At 42.9% G+C, this 23675-nt stretch overlaps 1 protein-coding gene across 8 annotated transcripts in view; it reads left to right on the forward strand.

Moving 5' to 3' along the window:
* Positions 1 to 21837, forward strand: part of tcf3b (transcription factor 3b) — a 28881-nt gene extending 7044 nt beyond the window's left edge. For 3 of the 8 annotated variants that reach the window (XM_080734401.1, XM_080734394.1, XM_080734400.1), the window contains 18 exons: positions 4906 to 4979; positions 6145 to 6217; positions 7067 to 7107; positions 7925 to 8057; positions 8482 to 8528; positions 12099 to 12198; positions 12333 to 12433; positions 12794 to 12914; positions 13183 to 13238; positions 13387 to 13462; positions 13877 to 13938; positions 14498 to 14701; positions 14827 to 14938; positions 15663 to 15810; positions 16123 to 16179; positions 17179 to 17423; positions 17723 to 17872; positions 19693 to 21837. In XM_080734401.1, the coding sequence (XP_080590527.1) occupies positions 4906 to 4979; positions 6145 to 6217; positions 7067 to 7107; positions 7925 to 8057; positions 8482 to 8528; positions 12099 to 12198; positions 12333 to 12433; positions 12794 to 12914; positions 13183 to 13238; positions 13387 to 13462; positions 13877 to 13938; positions 14498 to 14701; positions 14827 to 14938; positions 15663 to 15810; positions 16123 to 16179; positions 17179 to 17423; positions 17723 to 17865 (1793 nt within the window). In that variant the 3' untranslated portion in view covers positions 17866 to 17872; positions 19693 to 21837. The remainder of the gene's footprint in view (positions 1 to 4905; positions 4980 to 6144; positions 6218 to 7066; positions 7108 to 7924; positions 8058 to 8481; positions 8529 to 12098; positions 12199 to 12332; positions 12434 to 12793; positions 12915 to 13182; positions 13239 to 13386; positions 13463 to 13876; positions 13939 to 14497; positions 14702 to 14826; positions 14939 to 15662; positions 15811 to 16122; positions 16180 to 17178; positions 17424 to 17722; positions 17873 to 19692) is intronic. The other 5 variants (XM_080734397.1, XM_080734395.1, XM_080734396.1 and 2 more) reach the window with 5 other exon arrangements.
* Positions 21838 to 23675: the final 1838 nt, after the last annotated feature.

Genomic DNA, 23675 nt, shown 5'->3' on the forward strand with positions numbered 1-23675 from the left:
TGGCCATCTTAAGTGTTTTTAACACAGTGTAGCTGGAAGTCAATTCTTTTGCATAGCTTATTTTAAAACAAAACCTTTACATGGCATTTGCTACACTAGAAATCAATACTCCTAATATTCACATTATCGATAACGAGCAGGATCATTTTGGTATAAACATACTCGTATAAATGTTAAGTGTGTTTTCGTTGTTTTGGCCTCTGTTGCTCTCCTTTTGCCATTTCAAAGCCCAAAATGGCTGTCGGTTTCCCACCCCAGAACACCTGAAGCTTTTGAGCGAGCTTTTGCTCTCTTCCTGAATGTTATTAGTAAGTCATGTTGCTCCACTCTTTCTGTCACCCTGCCAACCTGCCGTGTGAAATCGAGTCACACTCCCCAGCCTTCCCCAGAGTGAGAACTCAGCCACGGAGGAACAAAGGCAAAAAAAGGGGCTTATGGACTTGAAACGACTCCCCCACCCTGAAGTGTAAAACACTCCTCCCCCAACACAGCACAGGGCTCTTCCCCCCACTGATCTGCAGGAAATGGCTTGAGCCTGAGACAATGCCCCTCACCCCCAGCTTGCAGCCTCTTAAACTGGCCCAGCATGCAGCTTGAGTGGCCGGAGTGGGAGAGAGCTCACTGAATAGAGGGGATCAGCCAGTGGAAGGCAGGAATCTGTTTGTTTCTATTAGAGCAGGCAATTACTTAGCAGTGAGGAGTTAATTCCTGCCTACCCCCCCCCCACCTCCACCACCCCAAAACACCCCCTACCCCCAAGTCCTAAAGTGTGCCCCTTTTGTCATTGACACATTTGGATGTGATACTCATAGCTGTCACATTAAACTTCCAGCAAGCTCCAGGTAGGTCCTAAAAGGCAACCGAGAGTCAAAGTGCAAACATCTGCAAATTCCGTGCCAGGAGTTTCATGTAGATGTGTATCACATTTATAACACGGATGGAACACAGAATAGTAGTACACCGTTTGTGTAGGTGAAATGGAGAACGTGTGCTTTTCAGGTGCCCTTAAACCTCCATGGCTGTTCCCCCGTGTCACCTGGACTTGTCATCGATAGTAGTGAGTTGAGATTACAGGGTCTTGCGATCATGCTGCAGTGGTGGGTCTAGATGTGATTACTGCTGTTAACTGCGCTGGTGGATGCAGATGATGCACGACTGAAATCAAAAAAGAAACGAGGTCCGTCCGTGACGTCAGCCGTTGGGCGGCTTGTGTAGTCAGGGAGCCAGGCAGCGCGGGAACGGCAGAGTGGTCTGGTGGCCCACCAGACCACCTCTATTCATCAACACAAAAGTGCTCAGAGGGGTGCTAATTGCATTAGGCGTCCCTCTCCCCTGCTCAGTGGTCAGAGCGTGTGTGTGGAGAGGAGAGGGGTGTGTCGGGTAGGAGAGGATTGGAGTGTAGTGGAGGGGATGTTGGGGAGGTGGAGTGTGAGGAGCTGGCCAAGCCTACGAGCCTTCAGGCAGGCGTCCCCTCCGTCACCTCTGCAGCTGCTGGCAACGTCGCCCCCCCCCCCCCCAACACACACACGCACACACACACACACACACACACTCAAAACTTCAAGGGATACAACAGGCCTGTTCCCCCTTCTCCCTATCACAACACACGGCACAGCAAGTTGCACATATCTCGTGCTGAGAGAGGGAGACACACACATACAGTATTGCGGCTAGAGTGTAGTAACTTTTACTTCCTTTACTAGTAGTTGTAGTTAAAATACTTTGTTTTACCACAATACTTTTGTAGAACATGGCCCACGTACTTATTGAAGTATTGGTGGGAATGCATAGTAATTCCAGTGCTCGTTAGCTTTGTTACTTATTTTCCCCCAGCGGCCACTATTGTAACTTTAAGTCACTGGTTCTTAATATTTTGCGGTGGCATCAGTGGAAGAGAGGTAACATGGCAACCATCTCAACAGGCCGCCTCCCCTCCCCTCTCCTCTCCTCTCGCCTGCCCCCTCCCCTGGTATAGCACAATGTTTGGCTCTCATAGGCTGGCTGAGTGTCAGTGTCACCTCAGCAGCTCTCCACCTTGTTTTAATTGCCTCCGAGTTAATTACTCCACTAAGTGTGAAACAATGTTGTCAGACTTCTCCTGCACGGCCATGCTCTCTCTCTCTATCCCCCCTGCTCCCCCGTTGGTCAAATGGAGTCTTTTGTAGGAGGGTGTGCAGTGTACTAGAAAAAGGTATGGACGATTCTGAGTTTGTCTCTCAATACACTCAAAACCATTGCCTTCTAGGCCTATTCAAAGCAAATTACTTTGTGGTGATTATGCACGATCTGTGCGTTTCCCGAAGGGTGAGGAGGTGTGGAAGTGCGTGCAGTATGTGCAGTATTTTGCTTAAAGTAACATTTCCTGTCTGTCAAAGTAATGCGTTTCCTTGATTTATTTTATTTTATAGATCTATTCATTCATCGCTAGGCTAGCAGTCCTCTACTAACTGATTGTTAATGGTTTCACGGTGGTTTAGCAACACGTCACCTTTCTAAATTAGGTCAGACCTCTTGCCGGACAAAACAACAAGCTATAGAATCGGGGCGTCTCGATTAAAAAGTCTGCCCTGCCATCTTTATTTATCAGTTTGTCCGTCAGCAGCCTCTCTCCCGTTGTTTTGCCAGCGACACGGTGCTTTTATTAGTCCTATGGCCTTTCAGCAGGGCCAGGCTTGACAGTGAGCAAGCGAGGCTGATCTCCTGACGTCCCCTCTCTTCCCCACTCCCCTGATTCTCCATGCTACTGGCATCAACTCCATAGATCACGGCTGTCGCAGCGTGTGTAGGTGCTTGCTCCGCTCTGTTAGTCTCATCACTCATTCTCACTCGTCAGCCAGGCTGCTGATCTCGCCCAGACCCCTCTCTCTACCTCTCCCTCCCTCTTTTCCATCTCTCCCTCTCTCTCCCCCCCCCCTCCCCTCCCCTCACACTCGTTCCCTCGCTCTCTCTACTTCCATCCCTCCACTCGCTTGTTCATTCTCTTTCGCTCTCTCACACACATTTTTTTAATTAGGCAAAAATCAAAGGCGAAATATGAATATTCATAAGGAAACCGCATTAATATGCACAATTATGCAAATCAGTATGCAATTAAGCCTTGTGTCTCCAGAGAGGCTGGATAGCATTAGCGCATAAGACAGGGAGAAGGGGATGATGGGGGTATTTTGGAGTTTTCTGCTCCAGCGATCTTTTGGACGCGTTTCCCCTCTGTCACTTATACTGGCCCTTTGTGTACCTAAAACATTTCACATCACATTCACATTTCTGTTTTTAAACCCGTTTGTTTCATGGTTTATATATTTATGTATATGTATATATACACACATACACACGCACTCTTACATGGGTATACTGCATCGTGTGCTGTCTAATGATTACAATTGTAAATCACAAGCACATAGTTTAGTTAATCGCGACGATTTTCAATTATGAATTGAAAAGCAGTGTATTGTGTTGTGATGTCTATAATTGATTTACTTTACACATACTTATAGGTATAACACTTAACCAAAGATATGTATTTCATTCTCTTATACTAGACACACCCTCTACCCCCCCCTCCCTCTCTCCCTCTCTCCCTCTCTCCCTCTCTCCCTCTCTCCCTCTCTCTCTCCCTCCCTCTCTCTCTCTCTCTCTGTCTCTCTCAATCTCCTGTTAAGCTCATGTACACAGCCCATATCCACTCGATGGCTTAAATGCACAAATGAGACACACACACACACACACACACACACACACACACACACACACTGGAGCTCAGGACTCGGTCATATAGCGTTTGCCATCCAACGTTGTATCGCAAATGTAAAGGTATCCACTTGGTCCTACAGATGTATGTAGCAACCCTGTGGTAGCAGGATATTCCCCTTTAAAACAACTGTTTAGATCTGGTATTTTGACATGCATGTGGTGGCGAGTTTCACAGAAGCACTAAACCGTGTTTTTATATTGAAAACTCACGTGTGTGTGTGTGTGTGTGTGTGTGTGTGTGTGTGTGTGTGTGTGTGTGTGTGTGTGTGTGTGTGTGTGTGTGTGTGTGTGTGTGTGTGTGTGTGTGTGTGTGTGTGTGTGTGTGTGTGTGTGTGTGTGTGTGTGTGTGTGTGTGTGTGTGTGTGTGTGTGTGTGTGTGAGAGAGATATACACATACACTGTAAATATCTGCATGAGTTGCTGCAACCTAGATAAATCAAGGTGATTTAATCCTGTTGGATTTTATTTTGTTACAAATTATGAAGCAGTCAGTTTCCAATATTCAGTCACTGTTAACAAACCCCTATTCATTAGATTGGTAATGGGTATACTGAGCAGCATATATATAATTTACAATATGTTCATTGATTTTCAACTGTGAAGATGTGCAAAATGCAGTAGAAAATACAGTGCAACACATTCAAATCATACACTCAGTCATCTCAACCCAACACTTTGCACCCTCTCAACACCCCTTCTTCCCGCCTTACCCACCCAATCAATTCCCATACATAGGAAGAGCATGTGTGAAAAGGGGAAGCATCTTCTTACATATATATATATATATATATATTTTTAAATGGGTCTCAGTTCATTTACAAATCCTTTTATAATATAACTGTTATGTACAATGAAAGTCATTTTTGCCTCGCTTGTCCAGGTCCTCTGGGATGTGTCAATAAAACGGGACACTAAAGTATACGACTTGTCGACAGGTGCCACCGGCTGATGTGACTTTAGGATAAGGACATTGCTACATACCTGTGGTGAAACGTAGGGCAGTAATGCTATAGTCTCATTGAGGGAATGCTAATGAGCCTTTGATGGCAGTAGCCAAGTCACGTTCCTGGTGGCGTCTCTCAAGCTCTGCTTTATGTTCATGCTACGTTACTGGTCTTCTTCTCGCTAATCAATGTAACATGTCGTCTTTTTCAGGTCTAGATGAGCGCAGTGGCTCTGGGTCCTGGGGCTCAGCGGAACAGAACAGCCCCTCTTTTAACCAGGGACGGGTAAGAACGGACACACATTTTGTTTACAAATCTTTATTTTTAATTTTTGTATATGAGCATTTTACTCTTTGTGTCTCTGTACATATCTGTCTTGGTCTAACTCCCTCTTTGTCTCTATCTCACGTGCACACGAATTTCTGCACACAATAAACCAGCCATACATGTACACAGCAAAATAACACCCTCTCCTGCAAACCCCACATCAGCTTAGTATTTTGGCATGCTCTGTGCCACCCCCCCCAAACACCCTTTTTTTTCGGAGCAGTAGTTTTCCTCTCTATCTAATAGCCTTGGCTCAGAATCATGCATTGGCAAGCTCTCTGCCAGTCCTGAACCTCTGTGGAAGCCCACCGGTAATTGCGGCTTCACATCCTCCGTAACTGTCTTGGCACAACTCTTTGTAAATACAAGGAACAGGGGGTGAAATAAATGCAGCAGACTTTGATTACCACAAGTTGATAATTAAGAAAGTCGGTGTTTGAATCCCCCGAGCCGATGCAGATCTCCTTGGCATGGATGCATTTGGTGAGATATGAGGCAAAAGGGAGGGTAACCACTAAGCTGCACATGGAGGGGGGAGATGGCCTCGAATCACTGGCTATTTTTCATTTATGTGTTGTTTTAGCATGCGTCTGCCGTATGCCAAAAAAAACAAACATACCACTTTAAAGGACCACACCAGTGTTCTTGCATGTTTAGCCCATTGACTAGGACACATTATATTTTGAATTATTGCCATTTTCCAAAGCTTACCGTAGTTTGTTTTTTATTGTCGAGGAGGATATTGAATTTCATTGTTTTCAGCACAATATGAAAACCAACATGCAGAGACTTGAAACTCATTTGAGTTAGATAATCCACACCAAATATTATTGTGTGGTTATTTCTGTCAAAGTTATATTGTCATTGTGTTTGGTAAATTCTAAAGAACTCTCAGTGATGTTTAGCCAACATTGACTAGTCAATCCTATTGATGGCTATGGATGAAGAAAGTTGACACATTCACGCCGGTCATTTTTTGTGTACAACGTGTAACTGAAGCGTGATAATGGCATGGGTTTGCAGTGGTATGGTCCTTAAACCCACTTTAGACCTGGCATTATTTCGTAATAGTTAAATGGGTTAAGTCTCATTACAGTGTATGTTTGTGCCAATATTCTTCCAGGGTTATGGAGAGGGATCTCATTACAGCGAGCATGAAGGCCTGTCCTCCCCATTCCTCAACTCAGGGATTGCAGGTATGATATATCTTATGGCGTCTCACATCACCCCGACCCTCCCCGACCCCGTGTGTGTGATGTAAGACCTAGCTAGCATGGCTGCCGCTCTGACGTGGTCAGTTCGACAATAAACCGGGGAATGTCACAGCTGTGTGAAATGTTGTTGCTCTTTTTTTTAATGTTGCATCATATTTTCACCGCCAGGTGGAAACCTCACTTTTTTTATTATGATTAAAAAAAAAAGATTAAAATAGCTTAGCTATAAGCTCACAACGTTGTGAGCTTGTACTGCAGATCTGCTGTTTTCACTACTTTCGTGCGACACTTTTATGATAAAGTAGGACATTGTTTTATAAATACAACATTGAAACATGGAGACACAAGGTTTCTGCCCGACATCGATGATATGGTACATTTTAAACGTGAATGATTATAAATCAGCCCTGTTGTTCGGTGCTAAAATTGTAAATGGCAATGTGTTTTTTAATTTATTTATTCAGTGGCTGATGTTTTCGCATATTTAGTTTTGAGCGCAAAGCATCGTTATCTGGGTGGCAAAATGTGTGCGCGGATGCGTGTGTGTATGCATGTGAATGTTATGTGTGCATGCATGTGTGTGCGTTTGTTCATTGGTTGAGTGTTGGATGTTAGGGCAGCAGAGCAGAAACCCTCCCTAGGGTTTTATCTGGCAGGCAGCTTTATGCAGCTGAGCGTACTGAGAAGAAAAAAAAAGCGAGGGCATCTCTGGACTTTTTGTACTTTCACAAACCTACTTTTCATTTGTATTACACACGTGCGCGCACACAGACGTGCGCACGCGCAAAGTTTAATTTTCATAATCCCTCAATGACCATTCTCATCCTACAGGTAAAAATGAGAGGCCATCGTATTCTTCCTTTGGAGGCCAGGTAAGCAACCATTAAGCCTAATCCTCACATGTCCATATGGGGCTCTAATTTGTGTTTGGGGGGTAAACTCATTTTAACCCATTTAGGCCTGAACGCAATATGACACAATATTTTATGCTTTAAATATAAAAAAAATAGCAGATATACAAGCTCACAGCGCGGCACCGAGTGCCGCGCTGCGAGCTTGTAGATCTGCTATTTTTGAAAAACAGTGAAAATTAGAATTTTGACCCGATTCTATAAGTGTCTTTTGAATCCTTCTAAGGTTTTTGGAAAAAACCTATGTTTCTATGTCAGCAATCTGGCCAGCCATCGTCAAAGAAAAGGTCCTTTTCACTTAACTGGAGCTCAGTTAGTCTGTTCTTGAGAGACTACTATGTCAGTGGTGCTCAAACCTTTTCATGTGAAGGACCCCCAAAATGATATGTATTTGGCCACGGACCCCCATTTCAAAATATCTAGTTCCAGGGACCACCCAGAAGCAAAATTTTAGTTACAAACGTTTGCTTTGAAAATACATATATTCAAAGATTTGCACACATTTTCACGACTTTTTCAAAAATAGCAGATCTACAAGCTCGCAGCGCGGCTCTCGGTGCCGCGCTGTGAGCTTGTATATCTGCTATTTTTCACTGGTTAAAGCATTCAATAATTCTTGGCCTAAATGGGTTAAGGGACTAATATAAAGGCTGCCCCCTTGTCTTACTTCAATTTTCCTTTGAAACACTTTGAATGTGCGGCCTCCTAGAAGAGGTTGATGCATTGATGCAAACCTTGAAAGCATTGTTTAAGCCCATGTCTCCTTCTGTCCTTCTAGCCTGGCTTCCTACCCAGTGACATATCATTGCCCAGTCCTGATGCCATGTCTCCCTCTGGCCTGAAGTCTGCCTCCCAGTACTACCCGTCATACCCCAACAACCCCAGGAGGAGACCTCCTGATGGAAGCATAGGTAGGACAATGGAGTAGACGCTTTTCATAGATGGCTTTATTAGGTCAGCCTACGAATCCAGGACATACAGTTCCCATTTTATGTGCAATGGTTTCTTTTTTATTGTGTTGATGATCTCACGCTGTTTAGGTGATCTCCTTCTAACACTTTTGTCTTTGATCTATGCAAGTATAAGGCCATAGCATACTTTAATGCTCATCCAAGCGGTTAAAACAACAAATTCAGTTACACTCAGACACACAAACACGCACAGATGTATGCCACGTTTCTTTCTTCCACATTTTCATATTATTAGATACGTAGTGGTTTGGACCAGAAGCCCACACTGCACCTGCACTGACACAAACAGTCAATCATTACTACATCCTCATTTGTGTTCCTCAACCCCCCCTATGTCTCTTTCTGTCTGTCTCTCTCTCTGTAGATACCCAGCCCAAGAAAATCCGGAAACCCCATGGCCTGCCATCCTCGGTAAGAGCTCATTTCTGCTCCCCTTCACAGCCCACAGCTAGACTGCTCTACTTCTCTCTCTCTCTCTCTCTCTCTCTCTCTCTCTCTCTCTCTCTCTCTCTCTCTTCTCACTACTTTGCTTGAGCAGTCCTGTGACAGACATAGGTTAAGGTCCTCTGCTCAGTCCCTCTCTCCCCGCGAGTTGACAGCTAGGTGACTCCGAATGCCTCCGATAAACATCCTTTTGCTTGTCACTGCAGTGTCCGCGCTTGCATCGTTGTAGTCCTCAGGGTCTGCTTCTCATGTGTACAAAGGAGAGAAAATACCTGGGTGCTGTGCTGTGCTGTGCTCTGGGGTGGCTTTCAATCGCGCCCCACTTTGCTTTGGATTGCTCTACAGTTGCAGTTTTATGCTGATGTGACCAGTGGTAATCAAGCCAGTTTCAGTTTCTCCGCTTACTCTCTGTAGCTAAATTTACTGGAAAACCAAACCACAAAAGTTTCACTTTGTTCTTATTTTCTTAATCGACTATTGGGGGCCTAATGAAACATGAAATGGGAAGTGATACGGCCAATGTGATATTTCAAGTTTTAAAGACCCGTTTGTGCAAATGTTTTCTGCCTTATTTGTGTATTGTGGAAGCCCCTCCTGTCAGAGCTGCTGTCTGGTCATCAATAAAAAAGAATAACTGCTGTTACACAAATCTTGTCACAGTCGTGGTCAAATGACGAGAATAATGGGGGTCAGCGGGTGCCGGTGCCCAATTGTGTGAACAGCACAGTGTGAATTATGTGTTATGGAATCTTTTTATTTTTATCTAGAAAATGGAAAGATGTAGTGTAAGCTGTGGTACAGCAGTAGAGGCAGTAGTACATAGAGTTGGGTTTACTTTAGACAGGATTGTTCCTGACTTCTATTGGCGTGTGTCGTGTTGTGAAAGTTCAGTTTGTGTGTAGTAAATGTAATCAAAGGGACCCTTTTGGTTACATTTGTACACTCCCTGAGTTCAACGAACACAACATTTTACTGTGTGGTCTGATGGAGGTCCCGTAGTCTTTTTCTCGGTGTGACCCGCAATCATTCCCCGCAGTGTGAACGATGGCCATGTGGTTTTCAGCCCAAATCATTTTGTGCGTGTGTGTGTGTGTGTGTGTGTGTGTGTGAATTGCTCACCCCCTCCCTCCTCCCCCGGCCCTCCGCCCGCCTACGCCTCGCCACATGATGGTCTGGGTGGGCCTCCCCCTGTGAGTGACCCAGTTGTGAGGCGCGGCGCATTGCGAGGCCTCTTAGCCCCGTGTCTGAGCCCAGATTAATGACTGATGATGATGATCCTGTGGTCCCTCCCTCCCTTCAACACTCCTCCCATCTCATCTCTTGGTCTCTCTCTCTGTCTCTCTCTCTCTCTCTCTCTCTCTCTCTCTCTCTCTCTCTCGCTCTCTCACTCTTTTCTGTCTCGCTCCCTTACATCTAGTGTTTAATTAATCCAGTCCTAGCCAGCATCTATAAGAACTGAGGTGATGGCATCACTGTTTTACTAGTTTCTACTTCTAAGTGAATATTATACAAGCATACACACACATACATACATACATACATGCTGTTGTCATTACGGTTGGTAAATCCACACTAGTCTTAATGGTGAAGCTCCTTCCCCCTCCTTCCTCTCTTCTTCAAACTGCCCAACCTCTGTAATCCACTAATACCTGTACACCAGATCCTGATCCCTGATCACTGTACTGACAAACCATCAGACAGCACACAGGAGCTGCTCTCTAGCCCACAGGTTGTCCACCCTGTTCGTGCAATTATCATTTCCGAATATAGTTTTGATATTAACCACCCTCACCGGTCCCTTACTCCTCCCCCCGGCAACATGTCACAACCCCAGTTTTGCCAGTGCGGGGACCTTTACACGGTCACAACCTGAATTACATTAAACCCCTATTAGCGGCGGATTTTACCCTAGAAATCCCCTTTCTTCCTGTGAATACAATTATCCAGCAGTGCCAGTCTTTGTGTGGTTGTGCGCTCCCATCCAGAGCAGCAGGAATCGTGCGACATTGTTCCCCCGTGAAAGAGCAACCTAAAGCCCATTGTTAAATGAAGCCATCTCCGTCATGTTTTCCCCTGAATTAGCCGTGATCATTTTTAAATCCCCTGTTCCCTTCACACTCCCCTGGCCATATCAAGCTTTGTTTAAGTCATTTAGATTACCTTCTTCTGTCTCCCCCCCCACCCCTTATCTCACTAAGCATTTCATAAATCATCAGGGCCTTCATTTTTTTTCACTCCACCCCCCCCCACCACCACCACCACCACCCCCTACTCGCTGCAATCTCTCTTTCTCTCTTGCTTGCTCTCACTCTCTTCTCTCTGGCCCCCCTCCCCTCTCTCACTCCCTCACTCCCTCCCTCCCTCCCTCTCTCTTGCTGACTGAATCCCAGCCCCCTTCTCTCTCTCTCTCGCTCTCGCTCTCACTCTCGCTCTGTCTCTCCCTCCTCTCCCTCTCCTCAGCCCAGCTGCCTGTGGAGTTGGACGGGGTCCAGGAACAGGCAGATGGCTCTGTAATTAGAAGTGCATCTCTCCGTTCCCTTTCCACTTCTCCCTGTTAAATCAAATTACAGAGAAAAAAAAAAGTCCCTTTTCTGGATTAGCATTCTTCGCAGCATAGCCTCCATTCTCCAGTCTCTTCCTCTCTCTCTCTCGGTCTTCTTCCTTTCTCCCGTTTCTCCGTCTCTCCACCCCGCCAGTACACGTGAGGAAGACTAAATGATGGTTGATGGTGTCAGGAAGTGGAGGGCTCCTCCTCATGTCTGTCTTCATTCTATGGCTGTGGAACACATGGGAGAGGAATGTCACCACAGGCACAGCATCCATTTTTGTTAGCACTAAGTAGAGAGGATTATTGAACACCTTGAGGGACTAATATAAAATGTCCAATGTCATTATAGGAGTCTTTAGAAGCTTTGTCTTGTGTATGTGTGCGTGGGTAAAAATGAACCTCCAAATCGATGCCATCGAAAGTGGATTAAATATCGTTGGGTTTGGTTTTGATGATATCCGCAGAGACGTGTTGTTGTGGATGTTGTGAGCGTGTGTTGGCTCTTGCAGAATGTGTGCGTGTGTGTGTGTGTGTGTGTGTGTGTGTTTGAGCTGAAACGGTGTCTCCATAGGGAGGGGCTGTAGGCCAGGCAGTGACAGTGCGATGTCACTGGACCCCTGGGAACGAGAGGAAGCACTCGCTGTGCACTGGGATTCGAGCCGTTGCCTATGCCCAGCGTGCCATGGCCGCTGTGCTGTCCTCCATAGGCAACGGATGGCCTGCCTGCCTGGTGGCCTGGCAGACTCCCTTGCGCCATCTTGTGGCCTGTCAGAGTATCGTAATTAAACAGCATTTGACAAGGATAGGGTGGGCCAATATGGCATTTCGGACCCGTTTCCCTCGGGTTGTTGTTCAGAGCTATGCGTGAAGGGAAAATATTAGCGCCGTAATTCATTCAGAAGAATAAAATATCCCGGTCTTGTGTGTGTATGGAGATTGTTGAAATTGTGGGCCAACTCTTGCGCATTCTTTTCCTGTCTGTTGTTTAGGTGTACGCTTCCACATCTGGTGATGAATATGCTAGGGAGAATGGAGGATATCCTGGTGCCAAGCCTGGAGCTGTTTACCCTGGCTCCTTCTACATGCAAGGTAACCTCGCAGTGATTATGTTACACTGTCCTTTTTATAGTACCATTTTTGCAGAGTTTGACCATGCGTTGTTTATGCGTATTGCGTACACACTTCTTTAAATATGTACTTAAATAATATTCGTCCACCTCCAGAGGACCCATGGTCTTCGTCCGGCTACTCTGCCATGCTGGGTAACTCCCCTCACATTGGACAGCCAGGCTCCTTCTCTGCGATCAACCCACAAGACAGGATGGTGAGCCTTTCTTATATTACCGTCTGGTCTTTTGTTTATTTCACTCACAATCTCTGACATTGATTTTACCCATTTCTGAGCTTGTGCGCTTGTTTGTTTTCCAAACACTAGTACTAGTTATTTAATGATGGTATTTAGCCACGGTTATGGTTGACCTAGTAAGTTAACCATGGTCCAGTTAGCTGCCACAATATGTAGTTGCATCTGCCTTTGAGTTTTATTCAATAAAATCCTCATAGATCATCATACCAATGGTTGTGTTGGTGAATAGATAAAGGCACTTGTTTTGTCGCTGTATATCTTTTCTATAAAGGTTCTGTGCGGTTTCTAATCTAGATCTAACCTGTGTTCTCTTTCTAGAAGCGTCAACCCCTGCCTCTGTCCCCACAGAACTATCCTTTACATGGCAGTGAGGTCAACGGCTTCCACTCGGCTCCGTCCTACAACCACACATCCACCCTCAACGGAGATGGCATTATGGGTAAGGATTTTTTTAATGGCCTTTAACCACTTTAATCCTGGTGTCACGCTTTTGGCCATGCTATTATAGGCAAAATTATCTAGGAAAATAGCAGATCTTCAAGCTCAATTGAGATTAGATCTGTCATTTGGGCTTTAGTGGTTAATTCTGTTTATCACGCTACGAGATTGTATCTCTGTAACTTGAGGTCATGCCATGGATCTTTTTGTACATGAGAAACAAATGAATGAGTTGTCCAACCAACATTATTTTCCGTGTCTTCGTACAGCGCCCCGAGGTACCACTGGCAGTTCAGGAGATGAGATTGGGAAGGCTCTGGCCTCGGTGAGTTTGTTCCCTTTTTCCAGATCGAATCCCAAACAGCTTCATGGTATTTCATTGAAATTCATAGTTTTACTTCCCCAGTGTATGTTGTTGTTCATTACTGTATGTAGAGGCTTAGTGCTCATTTCATGTATTTTTATTTTTACAGATCTACCCCTCGGACCACAACAGTAACAACTTTTCTTCGGCTCCTTCCACCCCTGGCTCTCCTCAGGGAATTACAGGTACAATAAGACCGTCCAGAATGCTTTTACACTTGTAGACTTCTTTAAATTGTGTAATGTAGGCATCTTTAAATTATGTCTAACATCAGAAAACATAGGCTTCCATCGAGAAGATCTGGGATTTCATTGTTTTCAATTGTGTAGTCGGGGCAAAAACCCTTGCATTGTATATTTATATACATAATATAGATGGAATATAAAGTATGTCTGTTGTAAATCCATTTTAAGATTTGTCTTTGTTGATCCTTGTGTGGTTTATACTTGTTTTGTAAGGAGTGACCTGTGAAAAGATGCACAGCACACACTTGACAAATGGATCTATAGCTCCACCTGCTGTTAGAGTTTAGAATTGTCACAAGTGAACACTATCTGAACTATCATTAACTGGCTGCTCTTCATCCATTATCTCTGCAGGGGCTCAGTCTCAGTGGCAAAGACCACCCACACCCAACTACGAAGGGCAAACTCATGCACTGGTACAGTCAGACATCTGTCTCAAAATAAATTACTGTTTTTGTCACTAATGAGGAGAATGCTCTTTGAAATATGCATCCGTCTATATTTGATCAGTAACTATGTTACTCTATGTTGTGTAGTGTATAAAAAATATATTTAATCCTTTCCCTAAACTGCCCATGTATAATTATTATCTAGTCTGTTGTAAGGTTGGGCGATATGCCAAAATATATCTGCTACCGTCATAATGGGCAATTGGCGATATATTTCTGCAAGAAAATGAATGAATGGGAGAAATGCTTCCCAGTCCTTAAAGCTTGAATACTCAAAAATTCTCAAAAAATTGCAGATCTGCAAGCTCACAATGCATACTCTGACGTGTTGTGTGCTTGTAGATCTGCCATTTTTGATGCACAACCCCTTCGTACGACTAAGTATACATTCGGCTGTATAATATATTTGCCACATCGTTCAACCTTATTTAGGGAACTATAACTAGCAACTAAAGTGCATGCCTATAAATGTATCGAGCCAGAAACCAAATATTCATAACCTTTCGTATATTTTGTGCCAATCTAGCAGAATAAAATGGAGGATCGCTTGGAGGAGGCCATCCATGTATTGCGTAGCCATGCCTTGCCCCAGGGCCCAGGCCTGGGGGGCCCTCACTCTGACATGCACAGCCTGCTAAGTGCTGTGTCCTCGGTACATAACGGCCTCGGAGGCCTGTCTCCTGCCTTCTCCAACGCTGGACTGGCCCTCAGCAACAGACACCCGGCCATGGTATGTGTGCACGCTCTTTTACAGTTATGGTTCTCTGTCATAATACTGCAGTCTTGTGTGATACTGATGTCACGTTAATATTTAGGAGACCGTGTTAATTTTCTCTTGTCTGCCCTCCTCTGCAGGGAGGGAGCCATCACGAGGAGCCCACAGGCCTTCCGCCTAGCAGCACACTGCTGCACGGTCACCACGCCTCCGGACCACCACAGACCGCCGGTCAACCTGAGGGATTCACCAGTGAGTCATAGCACACAGTCTTATTCCCCACTAGTAGCCTTAGAATTTGCTAGCTCTTCCATTTCCTCTAATAATGAGACGTTGTCATCTGACTCTTTATCTCAGCCCTTGGAGGGAGAAACAATTTTTATTTGACGTTTCCTGATTATGTGTGATTAAGTTGCAACCCCTAAAGGTGCATTGCACGCCAAATTATCGCGTCGCTTGAATCACAGGAGCCGCAGGAGTCCTCCACTGACAATTTCAGTTTTTTTGCTGCGGCAGCATTGGGAGATGTTGGTCACCAATGTTTTTGATAAGCATGATTAAAACAAGCGAGCACTTTGTGTGCTTAATGGAGAAAGATAATCCTCTCTCAGTTGTTCATTCACAAGTGTCATATCGCATAACTCAGGAAATCCACACGCAGCAACAACAAACTACTTAAACAATTGGTCCTGCAGTGGTTTTTCGCTCTGCTCACTTAAGCAAAAATGGTTTGAATTGAGACATTGTGTTGCACAATTTGTGCATATCACTGAAGAAAATACGTTTACAAAATATTAGTATACATTTTTCAAAAAATGTATACCCTGCTCCTGATGACTTGTATGTATAGTATGTATGTGTATGTCACACCCTCGCTGATAAGTACAGGGGAAGACCCACTTGTTGGCTGAAATCAGGTTTGCAGCGTCTTGGGAACATGAACCCCTGATGACCGTCTGTGTGTTTTTGTTGCTAGGTCTCCCCGGTGGCGTCGCCCGTTCCACACACTCCTCCAGCGCTTCAGACATCAAGAGAGAGGACAAGGAGGACGACGAAAACTCGTCCGTTGGAGACAAGTCCGAGGAGGAAAAGAAGGAGGTCAAGCTGGCGCGCACACGAGCAAGGTATGGCTCCTCGCTCCGATCACCGCTTTCCTTTTAAGCTTGTGTGCCATTTTTACATTTTGTTCAATATGTTTTTCAAACTTGCAGTTAATAGTTAGCAGTTTTATCCCACATAGGTGGAAATGTTGCTACCCTTACGTTGCGAGGTGAAAAAGAAAAAAACATCATAGAACCTGCTTGGTTTCATGAAATTTGTATAACATGTGCTGCTTAATGGATGTAACTGTTTTCCCAGGCCTTGCTGGCCTAGGTTAGGCTTGGTGTTTAACTGTTGTTGACATACCCTCTCCCCTTATTCCACGTTGTTTACAGAAAGGAGGCGTTGGCCCTCCAGATCCTCTCTAGCCTTTCAGACCAGAAAGATGATGAGTAAGTCTCTCCAATAGGGTTTCATGTTGTAGCTGACGGGCTGAAACCTCGTATCTCCACATTTCAATGCTTTTTATGCTTTATTTTGCAAAATAGCTTGTACACAAGCTCACAACAGGTTGTGAGCTTGTAGATTTGCTATATATATTTTTTTTTTTAAATGTGTCAAGTGGTTAAGTGCATCTGTGGTATTTATAAATATTTAACCCGTAAAAATGATTAACAATAGCTTGTGACTAAATAATAACTACATTGGATCCATTGGAACACAGGTTCCATTTCCTGAATGTTTTGGGCATAAGAGGTTTCCACTCGCTAGCGACGATGTGCATTATTTTGGGTGTAGCTGTTACCTGAGCTGCATTTTGTACACTTTTGTACAACATGGCATTTTGAACTAGAATAATACATTTTCAACCTTGTCTGCGCTACTTTTTATTTTATTTTATATACAACTTATGGTCGCATTGAGCATTACAAGCACATTGTTGAGATACAAACGTATGTTAACATTTCCAGCTTATGTGGGATACAGGTCTTGACATTATCAGGAAAAAAATAACTTGAGGGCAGGATGCTGCTGCCCTTCTCTAAAACATCTCGAGTGTAGCTCCTTACTTAATGTCTTATTGTCCTCCATTCACTTCATCATACAAGTACAATACAAGTACAATTGTTTTATATCGCACATTGCTCTCACATTTAAAGGACAATGTACACGTTTGGACTTCAAGCTACACTAAAGCAACCATGCAGGATGCAATGGTCCCTCTACTGTAGATTGTATCAGTAGACTGAGATCTCGGATCACCTGGCTATGCGAGTTCATAGCCGGTCATAGTCCTGTAAACAATAAACAGTGCTTTTAAATTGATTCTGTATTGTATGTGCACTCTACTCCAGTGTGCTAGTGCAACTGTATCCAGTGTCCAACTATGCAGCTAGCCTCTCCCAAGTCCATTTGTGCTGTTGGCTTTATCCTTTTTTTGCCGTTTTCTGTTATAACAGTGAGGACAATGAAGACGACGAGGATCTTCCTCCCGAGTTGAAGTTGGAGCGCGAGAAAGAGCGCCGCGTGGCCAACAACGCCCGCGAGCGCCTGCGAGTGCGGGACATCAACGAGGCGTTCAAGGAGCTGGGAAGGATGTGCCAGCTGCACCTGAGCAACGACAAACCCCAGACCAAGCTGCTTATCCTGCATCAAGCCGTCAACGTTATTCTGAACTTGGAACAACAAGTGAGAGGTCAGTCACCACCAAGCCTGAAGACATATGCTATTATGTGTTCTTCTTAGTGCACTGTAAAAACCCTGAGTGATAACCTCACGCGGAGAGTTTTACAATTGTAGCAAATGGCTGCTCTGGTGACTGACCCCTCAGTTGTTGTTCCAAGTTGAGGATGACGTTGATGGCTCCGTGCAGCACAAGCCGGATAGAATAGCACTTAGGAACGGTTCCTGCTTCTTTCTACTCTACCTCTTCTTCTCAAACAAGGTAAATTTCAAATTTTAACCACAGGCGATAATCTCTCTTCTATTTTCAAGAACGTAACCTGAACCCCAAGGCAGCGTGTCTGAAGCGTCGCGAGGAAGAGAAGGTGTCCGGAGTGGTGGGAGACGCACCAATGCTCTCAGGAGGTCATCCTAGTCTGGGTGGAGATGGCCACAATCCAGTCAGCCACATGTAACACCAAGGTAGGGATAGCGGTTTTGGAGATACAAGGAGATACAAATTGAATATTCAGTTTTGAGAAAACGACTTGGAACATGTGTTGTTTTAAATGGGTAGTTCACCCAAGAAATTATTTTATGTCTCTTAACGGAAAATCACAAATTCAAAAAAGGTGTTCTTCTTGATGAAAACATTCCGGGCTAAACCGCCTCATGCACGAAAGACACACGTGCCCTGGCGCTCTCATGTATGTGAATATAATCTCTGGTTGATCCCCACAGGCATGCATGAGCCGGTTTAGCTTCTGGGTGAAGTTTATTTTCTTCTTTGGTGATATTTCAGAAAGGTTTCACATTGGACTTGAGTTGAACAGAATAATATGAGCGATGTTTTGGAGGTTTTTTTTTCCCCTTCATTTTTGGATTCGGGATTTACTGCTAATGGGGAACACACACCCGACATGTGAAGTTCCGCGTGGTAACACCAACTGGATGTGGCGCGCTGCCGCGCAGCGCATCCATTTCTCCTGGTTGGGAAAAACATTTTCACCGCACGGCAGCGCCTAGAAATAGAACAGCTGTGTATCGGCGAGGCGGCAGACTCGCACCTCTGAAGCCACCGGTGTGGGTTAGTTCATTGAAAATAATGAGGCCGTATGTTTTGACGCACCGCGTCCGCGCCTCTCCTACGTCCGGTGTGTGTTTCCCTTGAGGGTTATTTTACAAACGAAAAATATCTGATGGAAAGACACCGGGTAAGTAGAAATAAACAAACAATAGAAATAGAGTAATTTCTTCAGTGAACTACCCTTTAACTCGGATAAGATTTTGAGGCATTAAAGGACCATACCTATGTTTTATTGTAGTCTAATGTAATTTTATGTGTTTCCTTTTCTTGATGTTTTGTGTAAAGCACTCATTGAATTTAATGTGCTATACAAATAAAATTGCCTTGCCTTACTGGTTTGGTGGCCTTAGCTTTGACTACTCAAAGTTCTCTGCTTCTCCATCTGAGATTTGTTAACTCAATCCATGCTTTCAAATGTATATATATTTTAATAAATAATGCAACAATAACAATGCAATGACATTTGACATTTTAAATTAAGTAAGCTTGAAGCAGGTCTACAATTTTGAAATAAATGGAATCCATTTAATGGCATCGAACAAACCGTGGTAAACCTGCAGAGACTTGAAGCTTGCTTTATACAGCACACTAAGTATCATTGCACATTTTTTGGTTACATTATGCAGACTGAATTGAAAAGTCAAGCTGAAAATAGAATCTGTAGAAAAGATAGCTTCAGGTTTAACTAACAGTTTATTCAAGTAAAGCCCTTTGCACACAGGCGCGTTTATCCGCACGGATAAAACGGACAATTTCATTTTTTTTAAAGAAAACAATGATTCTCTATGACCTCATGCACACCGGATCCGAATTAGCCGTGCGACAAGTGGCTGCGGTCGTGCGTTTTTTTCTCAATCGAACCCAGTTCGATGTGTGCGTCTTGTCGCATGCGGTAAAAAACTCATCACTCCTTTTATGACTCCTTTTGGGATCCGCAGCGCCGATTCCACACAGCATTGCACACCAAATCCAATGCGATTAAAAAAAAACGCAACTGTCCTGTGTGCAAAGGGCTTAAGTTCAGTAATGTTATAATGACTAGAAAGTGTAAACAAATATAAAGTCTTCAGGAAGATGTTACGATATATGGTTGAATCTGTGAATACACAATTAGATTTATTGATGCCGGTATGGTCATATAAGGCTGTTGGCATCACAGATTTCTATTTTTAATGGATATTGTGTGATATGTATTCTATTTCTTTTTTTTTTACAGATCTGGTGGGATTTCCTTGGCTCTGAGGATGTGGCCTTAACAGATTCTTCCACCCATTATTCTCAGTGTGTGTGTGTGTGTGTGTGTGTGTGTATAGATATGGACGTGTCTGTGTATTATCCCTTTCAGTTTTGAGATGCACATTCACACACCCTTGTACACACATGCATACTGCCAAAACTGACACAGCCTATTTGCCGCACTCCTGACCATGACTACCAGCTCAAATGTGAAGAACTTTTAGTTGTCTTTTTTTTTTTTTATATACATGTAAGAATTTGTTTTTGGCTTCCATACCATGATGGCACACCAGAGTACGTTTTGTCCTGCCACAAATTTGGGACTACACACACTGCCGCGAAATGCTCTGGTGACAAGACAAGAATATGACAAAAAACAAACAAATTTAATCAAGGATTTGTGCCTAATTGTTACATGTTTTCTATGAGACATTTAAGCGAATTGCTTTACAAGTGAGGAACATTTATTGTAAGGGATTGCTTATGTGTATGAGCAATTATTTTTTAATGTAGTATGTCATTCCCAGCGTGATGGTACAGTCTTACATATGTTATGTAACCAAGCTCCTGGCTGTGAGGTTCGAATTGTCTCTCTAGCCCTCTTTTCCCTCCAGGAAAAGGTAATATAATTCGAGCACAGGCTACATGAATGACAGGACCTCTGACATCCAGATAGGGTCTGACAGAGTCTCTGTTTCATCCTACAGGGCATCTGGAGGGTTAGAAGGGGAGGATTATCTTTGTAAATTAGAGTTGATCCAGTGGTAGAATCAGTCAACTTCAAACTGTTCTTCCTGTTTATTGACCACACACTCTAGTGTTACTCCAATTCTCCCTTGTCCTGGCTTCAGTTAGTGATAAATGCTTTATTTACTAAAGTGTAGGTAGACCAGACAAAGCACAGTTGTAAATAATAAACTGAAAAAATATGGGTGTCAACCGTCAGTGCATTTCAGTTTCTACAAGGCCAACTTATAAACAATTTGAGAAATACTGATCAGCAGTACTGTTGTTACTTTGACTTAGAAAGTGTCTACAGTGACAAGTGACAACGGACTTGAATCCCATGTTTTTGCCCCTTAATCGATATTATAAACTTAAAACGATCTTGACTCCATTGATATAAGGAATCATATCGGCCCACTGTTGTAGAAACAGACAAGCCTTTGCCAAGTAGAGGCTTTGTATTCTTAAAAAGATCATTCCCATTAAGTTACTCAGCTACTCAACTTCCACCTGAGTAAGTGTTCCTTGTATCTTCTTACTGAGACAAGTCTGATATGTAAATTCACTTCATCCATACATTACTCTGATATGTTTCATGTTGAGCAAAATGAAATATATATATATAAGAATATATATTTTTTGTTAGTCTATACATTGTAGATTTCTAAATAACAAAGGCAATATTAGTTTGAAGTTTAGAGTGTATTGTAGATTATCTGAATGAGGGATATTTGACACTTAAAACGGAATTTGTTCAAAAATGAGCTCAACATTCAACTGTGCTTTGCTCAGGCAGGATGGCGAATGAAAAGGATCAACTTAAGATAATTGTACAAAATGTGGTTATCCTTCCACCCCCAATAAGTTAAAGTCACCATAAAAGGTGATATGATGGCCTGAATACAGTTTTAGTTTGTGGAATTGGAATGGAAGTGTATTGTCCCTTAACCAGAGGAAGTTCTTTATTTCCATATGGGGACATGTGGATGGAGTGTGTGTCACCGTCCTTTTGATGTGCTCTTACTCCAGTGGTAAGGCACCATAAGGCAAATTGTAGGAAGGGATTTTTTTAAAATCTCTTCTAACAGTAATTATGCAACTGGTTTTTTGAATGTAGCTACCATTCAAATGTGTATCGCCTTCATTTTCTGATTTCATATTCCTGGGTTTTTGTCAGTACAGTATCATTGTCATTTTCATTTCAGTTTTTTTTTTTTTTTTTTTTTTACCGTCTGCATTCTTTGGGTGTGCAGATATAACTACAGTATACTGCACATTTGTTTTGGAGGCAGACATTGGTATTTGAGTGTAAGATACAAGAGAATATGGAGATCAAAACAGTGTTATTGATTGTGATATTGTTCCCATGTTGTCTCCCGTGGTGAAGGATCTTTATCAACTTGTAATCACAGATTCTGGGCGGGCGGGCGGGCGGGCGGGTTGGGGGTGGGGGTCGAAGAGCCTTTTGTGTGTCCTGTGATCATAGTATTGTTGAAAGATCTAACTTTAATTTGTAGAAAAAGATGGGGGGAAAAGAAAAAAACTTAAAATCAATAGTGTGGCCTTTTCATTCTCAAGACTGAAGATGTCATGGTGGGAGAGTGATACCTTATCAGTGCCTGAACTTGTATTTTCATTATAAGACAGTTTTATTTTGTAAACCATATCATTTCATTTATCACAGATTGGAGAGGTACCTGTTCATTTCCTTTCACCCTACCCCTCTCCTATGCTTTTTTCAATTTTCAGGAAGAAGTTTAAAGTGGTATAAAGAGATTTTCCCTCCCCCAATGTATCTAGTAAAATAAATAAATGATATGTAGATCTTGTTTAGTTTTTATTCCTTTCTTCTAATTATTCAACTGGATTATGACCATATTGTCCAAACTACTGTTTTTATTTAGGGTCGTGGGTTCAGGTCATGCATTTCTTTTCTATGCCCCTTATTGCTAAACCACTCTACACTACTGGGTTCAAAAGAGATGCTGATTTTGGCCCTCTGTCTGCTTTTTGATGCACATTGACGTGTATGTGTATGTATCGCTTCGGCTTTGAAGTAGGAAGCTGTTTTTATTTTTGAGCTGTAGTAACTGGAGCTTCTTGTCATTACTAGCAGCATTTTCAGTTCCCGTGTACCAGAGTGAGAGTCCTTTGCTGCGATGAATTTCAGCACATTACGACTTCAATGACAATTTCCTTTTAGACTTTTGAGATCTCTGCATTTCACTTTTCTGAATGCCAGCTCTGGCTTTGACAGTGACTTTTTGTGAGAGGTTTTGAACACTTCTTTCAAAGAGTTGTTTTGAAGTTGTTGTTTTTTTTCTATTACGAGATGAATATGTGTACTAAATAACTGCAGATTTGTTTGGGGGAAGAATGAACATTGAGTATTCTGTAAAACAACCCACCATGGCAACAACCTGTAGCCTACAACCTGTATTATGAGTTATGTGATGGGGGAAATCTTTCTGAGTCTGCGTTGTTTCTTGACCTGACTTTTGGCATATACATTCTTTTTGAAACCTGAAGAAAATAATTGTCCTCTTATTTAATGACCGAGAGGATACTTTAGTAACAAAAGACTAATATTAATATGACGGAAAGTGTTCAGTTTATGGGATTCAGCTTTTTGTTTTGGAAAAAGTAATAAAACGACAAAAAAGAAATAAAGCATTTCACCCATCACAATTTTGTTTGAGCTAGAAAATAGGGGGAGATTAATATTTGAGTGTTGAAACAAGTACATTCACAGCTACAGACCCTGACATCTTTACACTTGGGGTGAGGACATGATCATGACTACTGTAGTGTCCTCAGAGTGCCTCCAATCCCAGTATCCTTTGTTACTTTGTTTTTATATATAAATATATATATAAAGTAGTTGAGAACTGTCCTGTATATAACAGTAATGTAGCAATAAATGTGCCATTTTTAATAACAGAATTATACATTTTTCAATGTCTGGCTTTTGAATCTTGTATACATAAAAATGAAAATAAAGGAAAACATTGTAATAAAGGGTTTATTATAGTTTGGAAAGTGAATTTGTCCATATTTTCCCCATGATGATAAATGATCAAACACTAATCGGTGCACTATCATTGCACTATTTATGAAATTATCCAATATGTTTATTCCAAACTAGTTGATAAAGGCTACTAAGAATTACTGAGACAAGACGAGCACAGTGCTCTCCTACATGGCTGTTATTTCTCACGAACATTCAAGATGGAGCAG

The sequence above is a fragment of the Nannobrachium achirus genome (assembly GCF_963921795.1).
Source record: "Nannobrachium achirus genome assembly, chromosome: 1".
NCBI classification, from domain to species: Eukaryota; Metazoa; Chordata; class Actinopteri; order Myctophiformes; family Myctophidae; genus Nannobrachium; species Nannobrachium achirus.